The sequence below is a fragment of the Paroedura picta genome, chromosome 2, assembly GCF_049243985.1.
Source record: "Paroedura picta isolate Pp20150507F chromosome 2, Ppicta_v3.0, whole genome shotgun sequence".
Classification (NCBI taxonomy): Eukaryota; Metazoa; Chordata; class Lepidosauria; order Squamata; family Gekkonidae; genus Paroedura; species Paroedura picta.
The window spans coordinates 82,161,875-82,179,973 of NC_135370.1; the positions used below are offsets into that span (position 1 = coordinate 82,161,875).

An 18,099-nucleotide genomic window follows, 5' to 3' on the forward strand; every position below is an offset into this window, starting at 1 on the left:
AGATGGCACATCTTGACAGTGGTTCAATATACCATTGAAAGTGACCACTGGGGAATCAAACACAATACCTCTAGACAGATGTTTAACAATCCCATCAGAAAATATTGGGATAGCTTATATGAGAACACTGTATAACCTTGAGCCTCCTTATGAAATGCAGCAATAGCTGCTAGATGTGTCTTCATTGAGGACGTGGGCAAGCTCTCTCTTGCTAATTCTAGCAGATATTGTAACACCTATGTAAGGGGGAATGTGAATGAGCAGCATCCTTTGTTCTGTACCCACTCACTAAACCATCCCCATTTCTTTCCATAGGAGTACTGAGTGGACTGTTTATGGGACTGTAGGAAGATCTCTAGTATCTCCTGGGAAAGAAAGGAGGGAGCTGAATTCTCCAAGAAGTTAGGTTCATAGTCCAGGAACTTGATAAATCCCCTCCTCATGTACGAAGAAGTCTAGCACTAGGAGGAGAGCTCTGTACTGTCCTAGGGCTAACCGATAAGAGTTCCATGAACCAAATTTGGTCCTGGCAATATGGTGCAATCAGGAAACAGCTGGTTCTTTCCATCTTCAGTTTCCCCACTACCCTGCTCAGGAACAAAAATTGAGGAAACACATAAAACACAAACCCTTCCTACACCGTCTGGAAGTTGTCCCTTATAGAGAGGAGGTCACTCCCTGCCAGGGAGCAAAATCTAGGGGTCCTTGCCAATTCTGCTGTGGCAAAAAGATCAGCTTGTGGGAAATGGCCCCTTCTGGAAGATCAGATGGAGGTAGAAGTCCTGAATGGACCATTTGTAATTTGTCCTGAAGACTCTGCTGAACATTGGTTGATCCTGAAAAGTAAATCGCCCTGAGGGAAATGCCCCTGCACAAATCCTATGTCTCTAAAGAGCCTAGACAGAGTCATCTAGAGTCTGTGCCCTCTTGTTTGTTCAAGTCGTGTACAGTTTCTGATTTGTCCTATTGAATCAGCACCTTCTTCCTTTGTAACATAACTGAAAATGAGTTAAGGGTAAACTTCAGCATATATAATTCTAAAACATTAATATGGGATTGGGCCCAGAAACTGCACCATGAACAGTCTCTATGCAGTCTCAATCCCAGTGGGGAAGTGTCCATTATGATTGTAACATCATGAGACCAAAACCCCCAAAGGGCCACTGACAACAGGTCTTCCTCTGCTTTCCACCATGCTAAAGATATGACTTTAGGAGATGTAGTGGAGCTTTAAAAAATTGTCTATGGTAGGCCTGTGTGTGTACAGTCCCAGGGTTTATCTGTACTGAAGATGTCAATGAGCAACAGTTACAGGTAAGTGCAACTTTCTTGCAGCAGCTGGGTCAAAACTAATCACAATCACAGAGGGGGCTGTCCTAATAAGCAACCTACTGAGAGGAAGTTATCATCAATTGGTTCCCACTTATCTCTGGAAGGGGACATTATTTTGTCTAAGCCTGCTGTTCTTGGATCCAATGTTGCTGTCATCAATCCAGATGCAAATAAGATTATTTACAAACAATAACACATCCCTCTATAGAATAACATGATTAAATTGCTGTCATGGAATATTCATAGTTGGCACAGCAAACAAGGGGATTGAGAGCTGATAGAAATATTGAAGGATTTCCACACCATTTATTTACACAACCAGATTTACTCAGTATAGATCAGGTGTTTCATCATGATCTAGATTGCCTCAACCTGACAGTTTGGAGACTTTGGAAGATTTAATATTCTCACACAAGGTAAAAGATGTGCTTTTGCACTCATGTAAACCAAATATATGTCATATATGTATGCAGAGAGTTAAAGGTAGTTCTGGATATCGTGTTTCCCCGAAAATAAGACACACCCATAAAAGAAGCCATAGTAGGATTTCTAAGCATTTGCGCAATATAAGCCATACCCTGAAAATAAAAAAATGCCCCTGAAAATAAGACATGCCCATAAAATAAGCCAGAGCAGGATTTCTAAGTGTTTGCACAATATACACCATAGAAGTAAAGTTGTGGCTGCCTTTTTACTCAGCACTGTGGGTCTCTCTCCCCCAGCCGCGGGGCTGGGAATCCACCATGACTTGGGGGTGTTTATCTCTTCAAAGGAGGTGGTGGAAAAGCCAGCCAAGAGGAGACAAAGGGAAGAGCCGCCTGGCAGATTCCAGCGCGCACCACCACCTCCTACTCAGCGCAGCGGCAGCGATCCTGTCTTGCTCCCAGCAGGCGAGGTGAGGCGGTGAGGAGGGCATTTTTTGTAACCAGGGATGACCGGCAGCAACAAGCCAGCTGCTGCTTGGCGGAAGACTTGGGTGCCTGCAGCCAGCCAGGCATCCTCCTGGGTGCCAGCCCCAAGCACACCTGGCACATTTCCAACCCCCCCTGCTTTTCTCCCCCCTTTCCCCCGCTGTGCACCTGCTTCTTTTCCCTGGATCTCTTGGGGGTTGCTTTCCTGGTGAGAGGGGCAGAGTTGGCACCCACTGGTGCCTGCAGGCGGGTGCTGGCTGGCGTGCTGCCAGCAGCTCTCCGCCCCTCCACTGTGCAGGCTGCCCCAGTTGCTCTCACCCCCCACAAACACCAGTAAAGCTGCTGCTCCCCAGCACTGACCAGCAACAGTCTGTGGGTCTCTCTCACCCCACACAAACACCTTTGTTGATGGCAATGACTTTTCTAAATACCAATAAGACATCCCTTGAAAATAAGCCATAGTGTTTCTTCTTGAGGAAAAATAAATATAAACCAGTGTCTTATTTTCGGGGAAACATGGTACTGTATTATAGTTGACTGTTTGCTACATCTGAAGAAGTGGTTGGTTGTTTCATCATTAAAGGTTTATTTGCCTGCTATCTCTTATTACCATAGGTAGATTGATTATGTGTGTGTTGGAGGGACTGTTTTCTCCCATCATTTATCCAAAAGGTTTGTGAAAAAGTTTAGGTCATCTTTGTCCCCCTAGGGATCCATTAGTTCCTCAATGGTTGCTTTCAGTTGTGTTAATGCATAAACCCTTTGAGCTTCTTGCAACCTGTTCATTTATGTTTTCTAGTGACTGTTAATCAGCCAGAAGGCTTTGTCAGTTAGCAGCCCTTCAGGTGGACTCACCGTACCTGATTTTCCCGAGAGGGTAGTCTTGCAGCTTAGTCTTCAGTTCCCCCCAAAGCTGGTGTCCAAGTTTCACCTATCTCAGTATGTTGTTTTGCCCAACACTTACCCTACATCAAGTTAGGATGAGGAATGATGTTTGCATTCTTTAGATGTTAGAAGGACATTACTATTTTACCCTAAAAGAACTCTAGAATTTTGTATATTGGGTATAATCTCAAACCTTGTCAGAGTGGATTTTCTTTGCTATTAGAGAATGCTATGCTTTAGCCAGTATACCATGTCTGCTGAGCATCACACCCATTAGACAAGGGCTATGGCTTCTTCAGCAGCTTTCTTTGACAGAGTACCACTGCAGGAAATTTGCTGAGCTGCTACTTGGCCATCAGCAGACACATATGTGTGCCATTATATATTGTATCTACGGGCAAGGTGAGATGCTTAAGAGGGGAAGGCAGTACTTCATTCACTATTAAAATAGGACAGGATACCCTGGAGCAGGAGTGGCCAAACTGTGGCTCTCCAGATGAGCTCACAGGAATTGTAATCCATGGACATCTGGAGACCACAGTTTGGCCACCCCTGCCCTAGAGGCTCATGACTATAAAAATGTTCCAGTGGCAGGCATGCTCATGCACAATCTCCATGTGTGCCTGCACAGAAAATACTCAATGAACAACAGTTACAGGCAAGTGCAACCTTCTTATAACTAATCAACATCATTGTTCTGGGAGCCTCCTGAGGAAATGTATATTGATATTTCTGAGTGTAAGAGTGCCTTCAATTGTAATCCAGAAGTAAATTGTGTCCTCGACACCAAAAGTTTGAGAAATAGTTGATGTAACAATATAATTACATCCTAGTTATTGTTTCTGCTTGGGGATGTTCTCATTCCTGAAGCTATTTTACATTATCAGGTAATTAACACGCAGAGGGCTATATACTGTGCCAGAAAAGCGCCATCATTAAGTGCTATTAAGAGTTTATTTGAGTACAAAGAGCCATAACGGACAAAACAAGCGAATGTTATGGAGAAAGGGGGATATATGGATTCCAACAGGATTAAAAGAACCAGAAAGTTGGTGTTGAAGTTGAAAAGCACTGAAGTAAAATATTCATGAAAGGGATGGCTGTGAAAGAGGAAATAATTTGGGCCAAGGCATTCCTCGGGGATGGAATTCACTTTCTCAGATTCCAGAAGCCTTCAAAGAATATTAATATCTTTCTTTACTTGGTTCACAAACAAAGCATTCTACAATGGAGGACCATGGTACTGTATGGACAGAAGTAAAGGCAATGAATTGTGAGCTGCGTTCAAGCACAGTTTAAATGTATGGCCAAGCTAAAGACACATGGCTCTCCACAATGAGTCCAGCACTTCTCTAGACAGTCAGCTGAGAGGGACCATCAGTTGGAAGCCAGAAGGGTCATGAGGGACTAGGAAGCACCAACCAGCTCTAGCTCAGGCCCAGAGCCGTTGTGTTCTCGTACTGACCAACAACATATCTACCAAGGCCCACATTCACCAACAGGGCAGAACAAGATCGCAGTCATTGTTCTGTGGGTGGCATCAAACCTAGAAGACCTTAAGATAGAACACCTCAGAGGGCTCACAAGCATAGAGGGATTGGCTAGACAGACAGAACCTGGACTCCTGGGGGAAAAGGGAGTCCTAATCAAGAAGTTTTGTTCCAAATGCCATCCCACTTCAACCAGTTGTTCTTGGATCAGATGACATCAGTGGACTGGGTCAGAGGTTCATGTCTAGATTCTGTGATGCATGGGCGGGGGAAAGTGCCATGACCCATCACTGGCCATCAAAATCCTGCATGCATCCCCCCCCCCAACCCCACTCATTAGCCATCTGAGTAGCAGGATAGGCTAAGAAAGGGCAGATGCCATCCTTGTTCTGTTTTGGCCTCGATGCTCACAGTTTTCAGACCTCATGAAGTTGAAAACCTAGGAGTTCTGATGCTTACCCACCAGAAAGGATCTCCTGCTTCAGGGGTCAGTACATCATTCAGACCTGGTTGGCTTCAGCTGATGGCATGAAAACTGAGACGGAGGACTAAAAAGACAGTATGTAGCCATCATACTGTGGTCGCAGAGGCCAGCAACAAAATGGAGCTACAACATCTGGCAGGATTTCTGGAACTGGGCAGCAGACTATAAGGTGAGCGAGCCCACTTGAGCCATAGGTTCAGTTTTTGTTCCATGGATGGAAGAGAGGTCTGAGAACGAACACCTTGAAGGAACATGTCGCTGTGATTAATGTGACTCTAGGCCACAGGAGACCCAAGCAGCTATGTCAAGAGATTCATCAAGGGTTTGATTCAGTTGGCATCCCCAGAGAGGCACTGTTGCCCTTCTGGAAATTCTCTACAGTCTTGAGGGCACTGCTGCGCTTCTTGTTTGAGCCTCTAAGACTAATTATGCACAGGGCAGGTAGTCTGGGGCAGCGGCAGCAGGGCAGTGGGGTTAATCTCTGATTATGCATGATATTGCCACCATCCCAGCCTTGGCCAGGCGTAGCAACCTGCGAAATGTGAATGCAGGAACTCCCCCCAACCCTGTGATACCCCAGGAGCCATCTGTGGCCCTCCAATGCCAGCCTCATGCATAATCAGAATCCACCCCCGACCTACCACACGCCCCTGTCAGCTTCACGGAGCCACAGGGCTGGATGGGGCATTCCTCCACTTCTACTTTGGCAGGAGAGTAGCATGCCGCTCCCCAGCCATTGTGCAATGGGGGCCCCCTGCCTCCTACTGCCACCACTATGCAGCGCAACGGGCTCTTCTGGCTCTGGCGTTGTGTACGCTCAGTCTGCGTTCGCTGGGGGAATCCCAGCAGGAAGTGGTGGGGTCTGGCTAAGCAGGATAACATTGGTCACTGTGATGTATGACCTCTGATGGACTGAGGTGGGTTGGTACTGTTTGCAGTGTTGGACTTCATGGCAGTGTTCAACGTAGTTGGTTATGAGCTTCTGGCTTGCTGCCCTGCCAACATTGGGGTACAGAGGACAACCTTACAGTGGCTGATCTTCTTTCTCCAAGGTGGGTCACAATTGTGGAGAATCAATCACATTGCTGTTAACTCCCTAATAGAGGGCCACATGGTGCGGTTCTCTCTCCAATGTTATTTAACATCCAGCTTGTCCAAGAGTTTGAGCTGGGTTGTCACTAATATGCTGATGACACCAAGCTCTATTGCCTGATGAACAGCCGCCCCCCCCCCCCCCAACTCACCCTCATAGTGGTTTGCCAGGTGCTTGGAAGCAGTGACAGGATGGATCAAGCAGAGTCGCCTGAAACTCAAGCCTTCAAAGACAGAAGTCCTGTGGCTGAGTGGGAAAGGACCAAGCAAGGGAGTACCAGCACCCAGGGGGGACACACTTCAGGCATGCATCCTAGAGCCCATTGTATTCCTGGGTGCTTTGCCCCCAATGTGCTATATGGCATACTTTTGGTTATGCAGACACTAAAAAGGGAGGGGGCACCATTTTCACTTTTCCTGTCATTTCTGCAACCTTGGACAACACTGGGAATATTTTTTAAAATGTCATACAATAAGGATGTAATGCTTACACAGATCAAAGCAAGTTGCATTACCACACCTGTGAACTGTCAGTCATACTACAGTTTTTCCCCTCAAGTTTGATCTACACTACCCTGTTATTTACAGAGAGATACAAATGGGGCCCCATGAAGTTCACAGGAAGGAAATCCCATTATCCATCACTGTCAAGAGCAAAAGCAGGATGGTGTCTGGGAATATCTTCCAAGCCTCTGACACAGAAAGGAAGATGTTTATTTTGAGTTTAATCTGAGAGAGGAGGAACAAAATATAGTGTTATCACAGCAAGCTTTCTGTTTAAATCATTCGGGAGTGCTAGCTGTGATTAGGAAGAGTTCCACAATAAAAGCTATAATACATATATTTACAGAATAATACATATATATTATATGTATATACATATACATACATATATATATAGGAACCTGTTATATCAGGGACTGCTTGAGCAACACATGAGCCAGTTTGGTGTAGGGGTTAGGAGTGCGGACTTCTAATCTGGCATGCCGGGTTCGATTCTGCACTCCCCCACATGCAGCCAGCTGGGTGACCTTGGGCTCGCCACGGCACTGATAAAACTGTTCTGACCGAGCAGGAATATCAGGGCTCTCTCAGCCTCACCCACCCCACAGGGTGTCTGTTGTGGGGAGAGGAATGGGAAGGCGACTGTAAGCCGCTTTGAGCCTCCTTCGGGTAGGGAAAAGCGGCATATAAGAACCAACCCTTCTTCTTCTTCTACATGCACATTACTAACACTCTGCCAAATACAGTGTCTTATCATGATCAATATAGAAAGCAACTGTGTGAGAGAAAAACACCCTCAAGAAGTATTCTTTGTGATGATTGATGGAACTAGTGTGAGCATTTTCTGGTTGCTTTTAGCGCCAGCAAAATGGCCTTTCCTTAATCCCCCTCCGATGCACTCAGTACCGGGAGGTTTGAGAATTAGGATGTAGGCTAACTCTTGCCTTGGAACTGCTGTCCTGTGCAGATCAAGCTGGGCTAGTTCATGCACTTGCCAGTGATGAAAGCAGACTCAGCAGTGATCTAATCACAGTCCTGCAGATGAGGCACACACAGCCTCCCTTTTTAATGGACTGAGGACATTAGGAGTCGGCCAAGCGATCTAAGGCAGCTGAGATGGCAATGCAAGGCCCAAGCAGGAGCCTGGAAGTACAGTTTTTTTAAGTTGCTAGGGTTGAATAGCACTGTGAGGAGGACTTCTCTGCCTTCAGTGCATCGCAGCCTGAAATGTAGCCATCAAACCCACTAGCAGCATCAAATCCAGAAGCATTTTAGGGGAATGTGCCTGCACGCCCTCTATCCCTGCTCTGCTAATGCTGATAATTAACTTCCACCCCTTAGAGAATCATTTGAGAGATGTGCAAGACCAAAAAACGTGGCAACAGATGACCCATAGGATTTCCAAGAGGCAGCTACAACTGAGTGGCTAACATCATCATCATCATCCAGGCGACCCCAGGGTTTCATGAAACCATAGCTGAGAAATCCTGGCCTACATCCTAGTCTTTTTAATTGAAGATGCCCTGGACTGAACCTGGGACCTTCTGTGTGCCAAGCAAATGCTCTGCCACTGAGCCTGGGAGAAAATGGACCTCTGTTCCAAGAACATGATAACATGGCTGTGTAGACTGAAACAGGAACTTGTCTAGAATTACCCTCCAAGGGTTAGGCTGGGGACATGTTGGTGCCAAATACAGAGCTTGAGTGAGTCCTGCAGCTGTCCTAAATTCCTGTCACATTGACAAACCCTGCTGCAAAACAGCTACACAAAACATTTTCAGTCAGATCTTTTGCCAGACATTGGAGCTTTTCCTTCAGCAAAGAGGAAGCTGATGAAATAAGCAAGCCATTGCTGGGGTGGGGAGAGGGTTGTATTGGGAACAGACCTTGTTAAGATTTTGTCTTCCGTATACCAAAGCCTTGGCCTCTCTGACTTTGCACTGCAAGCTTGATCATTTATTTAGCAAACCTCCCACGCACCCTGGGAATGGGAGACAGAAGCAGGCTAGGAGGGGAGGGGAGGCAAGGACGTTCACGTCACAAATTTACATTCTCAGAGGCAGACTGAGAAAAATCTTCTAATTTGTAGCTAAATGCTCCCTTCTGCGTGATGTGTCTCTTCATGCTAATTGCAGTTTGCAGCAAGTAATAGGAGAAAAGTGTTCCTTTCCTGCTGCCATTCAGCATATGAGCCCAAGAAACATGAAAGGGCAGAGAAGGGGAGAGCTGCTTCCCATACTGGGTGCATACTGCCATGCACTAGCTCTGAGACTGCATGTCCTCCAACAGATCTATGTTGCTTAATCCCCTGTTGCACACTTCATGTTCCTTAACATTTGTGCCAGCCCAAGAGTAACGTAGGGTGCAGCCCTGAAAGATAATCACTACTCCAAGGATGCACAGCAAATTCCTGGGTGGGTTGGCATCTAGGAGTTCTACCTCCCAGGCAGCCTCAGCCTTTTGTAGGGCAGGTATACATACAAGGGGTTCGGTATTTTCTCTAGGCAACCATGTATGGAAGTATCATACCCTGCTGAGAAGGTTGCGGGTGAGCCAGGCATTTGCAAGGGGAGGGCTACAGCAATTTCCACAGCTAGGCAAGCTGCTAGAGTCATAAAAAGAGCTGTCTTTGCATAAACAACAAGTTTAGACTAAAGCAGGGGTAGTCAAACTGCGGCCCTCCAGATGTCCATGGACTACAATTCCCAGAAGCCCCTGCCAGGATTCTCTGGCAGGGGCTTCTGGGAGGGCCGCAGTTTGACTACCCCTGGACTAAAGGGACCTTGTTCACATGTGTATATCCAAGTGCTCAGTTGTGTAAACACATGTTTGTGAGTGCAAACTGGCTGTAAGACTTACTGTGTGAAGAGGTTTTTCCAAGGAGGCCCAATCCTAATGCAAGCTGATTAGCCTTTCTTTCTTTTCTATGGAAGGAGCCTATTTGAGTGGCAACCCACAAGACATAAATAGGCATTGCCTCCGGGAAACCTCTCCTTGGCTATTTCATGGTCCTTCCTGACACTCAAATGGCAGCCTTCAAGTGGGAACACAAGATGAGGGCTTTGGGTTGTCCCCTCCCTCCTTTGGGTTTTTCACCTGCTCCTCTTACTCCTTGGCAGGTGGACTGGTTGCCCCAGATAGAGCGGGCAGCATATAGTGTTTGGTGAGAGAGACTTGTCCCCACCCTGTACCCTCTGCTTACTACACAGTGCCCCTACACAGACACCTGGTGAGAAGACGGGCGGGGGGGAGGGTAAGCAAGCATTCTGGTCACTGCATCCTTGCCCATTGTGATGGTAGTGGGTGGGGTAAGGTTTAATCCATTGGGGTAATTGTTAATGTCCACCAGCCTTGAGAGACTTGAAGTAAGGCAGCCCGGAGTGCGGTTGGGAGGTGGCAGTGCTAGGAGGGAATGAAATCTGTTGAGCTGGTCCAAGACACTGTAGTGTGTGACTGCCTGAGATTGGCATAAAGTTGCTGATTTTGGAAGCTATTGTTGCTTAAGTTGTTAAATCAGGAATTGGTCAATGCAAATTCTATGTTGGGAATCAGCAAAGTGCACCACGAGCATTATTCCTGGGGAAACTATAGATAAGAGAAAAGGTTATAGATTTACACAGAGAATGTCTCTGGGAGAATATATCAGTGGTGCTTCTGGCAGCCAGTAGAAGAAGCATGTCTTGGAAGTGGTAAAAAAGGACATGTGGCCCCAGAATTCAAGACACTTATAAACGTTCTTTTTTTTTTTAAGGGGTAGAGGAACCTGTAAGAGACAGGAATGCAGATGGTGCCATTGGTGCTGCTGAAGAGTTCAGACCCTGCTTGCTTCTTTTTCTAAGCTCACTTTATGGGATACGTTAATTAATGTAATTTTTCTCCAAATTGGGGGGGGGGAGGGGAAACAAACACTGTAAGCTGATTTAATTAAGAATATTTGCATATTGTTGCAATATCTATTCTAGTGGTATTTATTCTACTTCTACAATAGATAATGCACTTTCAATGCGCTTTAGAAGTAGATTTTCCTGTTCCGCACAGGAAAATCCAGCTGCCAAAGGACATTGAAAGTGCATTATCCTATGTGTGCAGAATGGGCCTAGATGTGGAGAAAAGGTGCCTCTGGCTCCAGGGATTACACTGAACACTGCCAAAATTAACCCATAAGCACTAGAAACAAGATGGTTTTATCTGATCTATTAATTGTGAGCCAGATACCAGATCCGATCCTGTTCTCGCATGGTGCAATCACAGCTTTGTTCAGTGCAGTAGATTCCTCATTGCAATGACCTTTTCCCATTTGCTGAAACCTGAACCAGTGTGCCCTCCCATGAGCCTGTTCAAGCATGGCAGTGTTTCTAGGAGCAGAGATTTTGGAAGAAGGGATATGGCAGCCACACTACCCTGCACGTATAGCAGCAGCTGGCACGAAGCCCGAGCACAGATCACGGGCCTTTGTTTCCCCCCTTTGCAAGAGGGCTGTCTCAGCATTCTCTGCCTTCCACTCCTGTTTAACCGCTCCCTGGAGTGTTCTCCTTGAGCTGAGCTTCAAAGCATCAGCACAACTGCAAGTTTAGCACTGGTTGCAAAATAGTGTTGTGATTTCCTTCTGTCTTTGTTTAACCTTCTTGCATTCCAGGGCTTTTCTGATAACTGCTTTGGGGATCGAACCTCCTCATTAGCTGAAGAACAGAATGTTTGCTGGTAGATTTTCCAGCACTCTTGGTTGCAGGGAAACACAACCATTGCCCAAGGGATCAAGGAGGACTGGATAGGATTCTTCCACCAAAGACATAGTTGGCTCATTTTCGTAATTACATTTTTTGTTGCATTAAACTTATCCTATGTAAAGTTACAGAGAAAGAGAAGTTAGAAACTCACTTTCCTCTTGCTTGTGCATATGGCTGCTGAAAATATCAGCCTCTAATTGTTAATATCTGATTTGGGGGATTCTCCTATTAAATGAAGAGAAGAGAGCTGAAGAATATTTCAGGAATTCAGTGCTATGGTTTGCTGGCCTGGGTCTACGTTACCTTGAATCAGGTCATTGTCCATTTAGGTTAGTGCTTTCGGTCTCACAGGATAGCAGCTCTCCAAATCCATGATCAGATGAGGGTCTTTCCCAGCACCTGATACACAAGATGCTTTTAACTGGATTTACTCTTCATCAATACATGTCTAAACTGAAATTGTGAGCAATTCCTGTCCTATCTTTCCCTTTCTGTGTAGATCCAAAGAAGTGCCTACTCAGTCTTCTTTGATGAGAGGTTTTCAATCCCTTTGGATCCTGCTGCCCTGGAGGAAAACCGCTTAAGATTTTCTGTCTTTGGCATTGATGAGGATGAGCGAAACATCAGCACTGGCGTAGCTGAGCTAAAGTTGTCAGACTTGGATCTCTCTATCCGGCCTTTCAATGCATGGCTGTATCTGCAGGATATGAACAAGGTAAAGTGTCTGTCTTGGTACATCCTTCCTGTAACTGTCAGGTTTGTCCCTGACAATGAGTTAAACAGGCTACAAAACAGATGGATCATAATATCAGTTATGTTAAAGAGTCAGAATGTTCTCTCCACCCAGACATCTCCATGTTGTCGCAACAGATCCTGAGAACACTGTTAACTTGGTTATGTTGCAGCATGGCTTGGGAGAATAATTACTAATGAATGGACATGATTGGTGGTTCCGAAAGACATCTACTTCCCCTAGCGCTGATGAAACCCTGGTCAGCTTCCCAGATAATCTGAATGTTGATATTAGCTCTGAGATGTTACAGTGGTGGTTACCTTGATGATTTTCTAATGATCATGACTGCCAAGAGACAAAATGTTTTCTTCCAAGGTGATTTCTCAGTAATCAGCAGATCTACTTGCAGCAGTTTTAGTGGCCATGAATGGATATGAACTGTAGGTCACGATTCTCTGGACTTGCTGGAGGTTCCCAACATAAATTTTTATTTTTTATTTATATTTAAATTTTTATATGTCTCTTCAATGGAAGTGAAAGGATTTTGATTTCATGAAATTGCTCCCCTCCTCCTGCAGTCAACACCATCTGTTGGTGTCATCAGTGGAGCAACACCAGGATTTGCCAGTGGAGGAGAGCCAATGGGATGGAGTCTTAAGCAAAGGCATGGGGAGAGCTGGGATCAAATATGCCCATGCCGTGAACTTCACTAGATGACTGTGGGCTAGTCACTCTCTGTCTAATCTTCCGCACACGGTTATTATGAAGTAAAAATAGAAAAAGCAAGCATCATCAATGCTTTCCTGAGTTCCTTGGGGGAGCATCAGGTTAAGATGGTTGAGAACGTGTCCCTTTGTCATGGATTAGATGATGGTCTGTGTACACTAGTAGCCTGCCTAGTCAGCAGGAAGATGAAGCAGTCAAAACTAATAAAAGAGACATTGGTGCTTTCCACATAGGGAGGGGATTTTGTCAGTTTCCAGTTGCTACTGGTCAAGTGCAGCAGCATTGGGTATTGGCAGGTTTCCAGACAGTTTCCCTACCCCACTCCCCCAGAAATGGCACCCCCAGGCCACCAGGACTTTTGCAATTTGTTTAAAAAATTAGCATTAGGTAGGAGATCATTATAGTGATATACTATTGTTGCCATAAATATAACAGGTTATGTGAATATCCAGATTTCCTTTTTAAAGCAGAGTAAGTCTCTAGCCCTTCTGTTTTGACATTTTCAAGGGAATACATTAGATACTGCTCTTTTAATCAAAGCTAAGAATTTGGGAGATCTGTTGCACCTATCATTACAATGGTATATCAATATAATGATATCTAGTGCTGATTTAAAAAATTGAAAAATCCCTGGTGGGAGGGTGGAAATGGCTGCTGGGTGGGAAGGAAAACCTGAATTTATCCATCAAGGCCTTAACTGCAGTATTTCTTAAAACTTTGGACCATAGCCAATTTGAGAAAGATTTTTAAAAGCCAAATAATTCCCCAGAGATTCATGGATGCACCAACATGCTATATGGAAGCGGCGGGGGGAGGGCTGCTTCTCAACAGCCCTGATCTTAGAGAAGATAAACTATGTGGAAATGGCATTTCAGGCCAAGGAATGGTTTGGGCTTCTGTATGTTTCACCATTATGCACTTCTATCTTTTATTTGCCATTCTCTTTTCTGTAAAGGTTGATTACATGGTACTAAGAAGGTAGTAATCTTTGTGTGGGGTTTGAACTTGTTGATGGGAGAATAAGGAGGAAAGGAGGACACTGCTGCAGAAGATCTTGTTAACTTAGATGTGCCATAGGAGTTGACTTTGAGCCATTAAGAGAGTCAGCTTGGTGTAGTGGTTTGGAGTACTTCTAATCTGGTGAGCTGGGTTTGATTCTGCATTCTCCCGCTTGAAACCATCTGGGTGACCTTGGACTTGCCACGGCACTGATAAAGCTGTTCTGACTGAGCAGTAATATCAGGGCTCTCTCAGCCTCACCCACCTCACACGGTGTCTGTTGTGAGGAGAGGAAAGGGAAGGCAAATGTAACCCGCTTTGAGACTCCTTCAGGTAGAGAAAAGCGGCATATTGTCATGAACCCCGATTCATGCCATCCCTGGCTCTATCCATTCCTGCATATTTTCACACTTCTCTGCCTTCTCTGGCCGGCTCTGGCCAAGGCCGTAAAGCAATAAACCTGTCCTCTGAGAACTTCACTCCCTTCCTTTCCCAGCGGGAGAGGCTCCATGCGAATGTATCAATCTTACTGTAAGTGTCCTTGCGGAGACAGCCGAAAGTCTCAACAAAGTGCCAACCGCCTGATAAGGTTCCTGGCCATCTGGCTGCTTGGGAACCAACTTCTTTTGTCACTTCTCTGCTCTCCCGCCGAAATACCTTTGGACCCCCTCCCCTACTTGGTGAACCCTATAACTACCCCACCTGCTCCCTTAACACTTTGTTATTATCAAGATCTTTGCTTAGGAAGATCTTGGCATGCTTTAGCGTACTGTGGACTTTGTCTAATAAAGCTACTTTTGAAATTTGCAACCGACTGTTGGATTTCGAATGCGCTTTCACCTGAGGTTCCACAGGCTGGGCTCAGCCTGATTCCTGACACATATAAGAACCAACTCTTCTTTTTCTTTGTTGGACAAAAAATGGCAGCCACGGCTGACAGGTAATAATGATTAGTAGACTCAGACGAGTTAGTCTGGTTTAGAATTCCACTGCTTATAAATAGTAACTCATACTGGATAAAGTAAATGCATAGAAATATACCTGTTGCAAGATTAATGCAATAATGAGAAATGAATGGTTCCTCTGTTTCCTTGTAGGCAACTGATTCAGTCGGTGAAATCTTGCTTTCACTTAGCTATCTACCAACAGCAGAGAGATTAACAGTCGTTGTGGTTAAGGCCAAGAATCTGGTGTGGACCAATAGCAAAATGACAGCAGGTCAGTAATGAGTCTTGCAAAGTATCAGTGTGCTGCAATTCCTGCAATGCAGCTGTGGCCGGCTAGATACTGAGAATGCCACCTTAAATCTCAGTGGGTTGGTTAGAAAGGCTTGTTTTATAATTTGCATGCATTGCTGTGCACAGACTCATCATGTGCATCTGTACATTTCACTTCCCAAGTCAGAACCTCTTCCAGTCTGAATTAAATAGCATCTAGTTTGGTTCTTACAAAGTAGCATTTTGTATGGACATTATGTTTTGTAGTGGCTGCTAGCCTTATGATTGAGTTCTAAGGTGATTTTTTGCCAGCAGAGGCGGGCTATTTTTGCTCATTCACTCCTCCTATGGCAAGCCCTCATATCCCCATGCTTGTCTTGAGGGATCCTCCATCTCCCCAAAAACAGCATTTTGGAGAGACTAGCAGGCTGCAAGAGTCTAGCAGGCGGCAAGAACTTGGCAGAAATCAGCCTTTCCACTGGTGGAAGTGACTCTTGTTGACCTTTGGATCCAGTCTCTAATCTTTTGTAAACTATTGATTTCTCTGTCTTTGGCATTGTTAGTGTCCAAACTGGATTTAATTACTCCTTTACAGTACCCAGGTATACCAAAGTGAGCCCATTTATTAAAAAATTAAGATTGTATCCAAATGCCGTCTTTTTCAGTAAATCACTGGGATATTCTTACATTTATTCTCTTGTACTGCAATAATTTCATCAATGTTTAAAATGTGAAGAAACTATTGATTTGGAATTGATCGCAGCTGAAGTAACCCATGCATCAGCAGTGTTGAAATGAGGAGTGCTTTGTCTTTTTCTCCATTATTGTAGCGTAGACTAGACAAGGAGTAGCCATTACAGGAGAGTTTCTGGTTCATGGTGTAATTCCTGGCTGACCATATAGGCTACTATAATTACCTCTTTGTCCATGGATGCAATGAACTTATCATGCCCACAGACTTATTTCTAGGTCATAAATAGTAAAGTACTTATGTGTGATATTAAGACACATTTTAGTAGAAATTAGTGTATTTAGCCATTAACACTAATAAGCTGTACAGCTACTAGTTTTTATATTGGCTTTTTATCTTATATTAGTAGCAAAAGACTCAGATCACTGCATCTGTAAAAGAGGAAAACTGTTTCACCTCCTATTTAGTTCTGGTTTCTCTGAGCTTCTTGACAGAGTCATCATACCAGGGGCATCCATTAAATATTCTGGAGGCCTCTCACATCCTGTTTGGACTGCCTAAATACTCATCAACAGGAACTGAAAATTCTCTTTGAAGCAGCTAAGAAGCAATCAATTGATTTCCTATTTCAATTAACTGGAATTCTCTTGGTTATAAGAGAGTGCATCTAGTTTTTATTTCTTTATGTAGATTTGTTATCTCACTCTATCCCAAAGGCTACAAGTGGAACAGCAGTTTAAAGCAGACAGCTTTTTAACAAGTCATAAAATAACACTTTACCAGATAGTCCTAAAAAGTACCTCAAGCCTGTTTACATGGTTCAAACTGGCATGATGTGTGCAGCATCCAAATACACAGTAGTACATTAGCCGTATCCAAATAGAGATATTTCAGAGTTTCAAAAGTAGGCTGCATACGGCAGTTTCCCTGAAACAGTGACTCATTTAAGATGATCTGCTTCTTACCAACCAATCAGATCCTTTTGTGAAAGTGTATCTGCTGCAAGATGGGAGAAAGATCAGCAAGAAGAAAACTGCAACAAAAAGAGATGACACAAACCCTGTATTTAATGAAGCCATGATTTTCTCAGTGCCAGCAATCGTCCTACAGGTAAGAGTCCCCTGGTGCAAAGTAGGACCCTTTGATGTTTCTGTGCTGAGGCAGCAGTCTATAGCGTCAAGCGTACAGGCCAAAGCAGAAAAACAATCCTAATGATGTAGAGATCCAACCCCAGTAGAATTTGCCTCTGCTCTCTCTACATTTTCCCCATGAATAACATGATGGATAGGGGTACTGTGAACTTTGCCATGAATGAATTTGTCAACTTAACGTCGTCGCTAGGAACAATCATGGTGAGCCAATCCCAGAATTAGTTTGCTGGCACAGCAAGCAGCCCAGACTCCTTATGAACTGGTTGGCTGCTCATGCATTATTTTGTTGTTCTTGTTGTATTTTACTATACATACTATTAGGTTGATCTCTTAGCATTAATAACAGATGGTCCCTGTGAACTGATTGACCAGGTCATTCTGGATCTGCAAGGCAGAATATGTGGAGTGGAGCACTGAAGTACTGTGGGTATCCAAGTTCAAGTGTGCAGTGAGCCAGCAGGGGACTAATATGTTTGGCTGTTTTCAGTGGTACTGGCAAGACAATATGGCAGACTGTTTCTGTTCTAATCTTTTCTATGTATTCATTGTCAAGAACAGCCTTTCTAACCTTTTGACCATGGAGTAACAACCCCCAAAATATTCTTCAGGCTTTGAGTAATCCCAGAAGTTATGCTAGCTGGCCACGCCTCCCTGCCATGTCCCTAGAAGTCACATGTTTATAGTGTGCATGGCATCATCATCACTAACAAAATCAAATGCTTGTTACATAAGAAGTTAGTTTCATTTTTGTGTGTGCATTTTGAGGAAGCATTCATCTCAGCTGTCCACCATACAAAGTTCTCCTCAGGTGAAATAATCTGTATGATTTCCAGGAGATCTCCAGGCAGAATATCTGAACCATATTGCTTACAACAGCCTTCCTCCAGCCATTTTCTGCTGGTGGGTCTTTGAGAAGAAATTCTGAGAAGGGAGGAAATGGGAGAAGCCAATGGGGGAAGTATGAGCCTCTTGTGGCGCAGAGTGGTAAGGCAGCAGACATGCAGTCTGAAAGCTCTGCCCATGAGGCTGGGAGTTCAATCCCAGCAGCCGGCTCAAGGTTGACTCAGCCTTCCATCCTTCCGAGGTCGGTAAAATGAGTACCCAGCTTGCTGGGGGGTAAGCGGTAATGACTGGGGAAGGCACTGGCAAACCACCCC

The 18,099-nt window shown here is 44.7% G+C and overlaps 1 protein-coding gene across 4 annotated transcripts in view; it reads left to right on the forward strand.

The window, feature by feature from the left end:
- Nucleotides 1–18,099, forward strand: part of SYT12 (synaptotagmin 12) — an 82,851-nt gene that overhangs the window by 51,709 nt on the left and 13,043 nt on the right. For all 4 annotated transcript variants that reach the window (XM_077321263.1, XM_077321259.1, XM_077321261.1 and 1 more), the window contains exons 5-7: nt 11,925–12,140; nt 14,981–15,101; nt 16,768–16,901. In XM_077321263.1, coding sequence (XP_077177378.1) covers nt 11,925–12,140; nt 14,981–15,101; nt 16,768–16,901 — 471 coding nt within the window. The remainder of the gene's footprint in view (nt 1–11,924; nt 12,141–14,980; nt 15,102–16,767; nt 16,902–18,099) is intronic.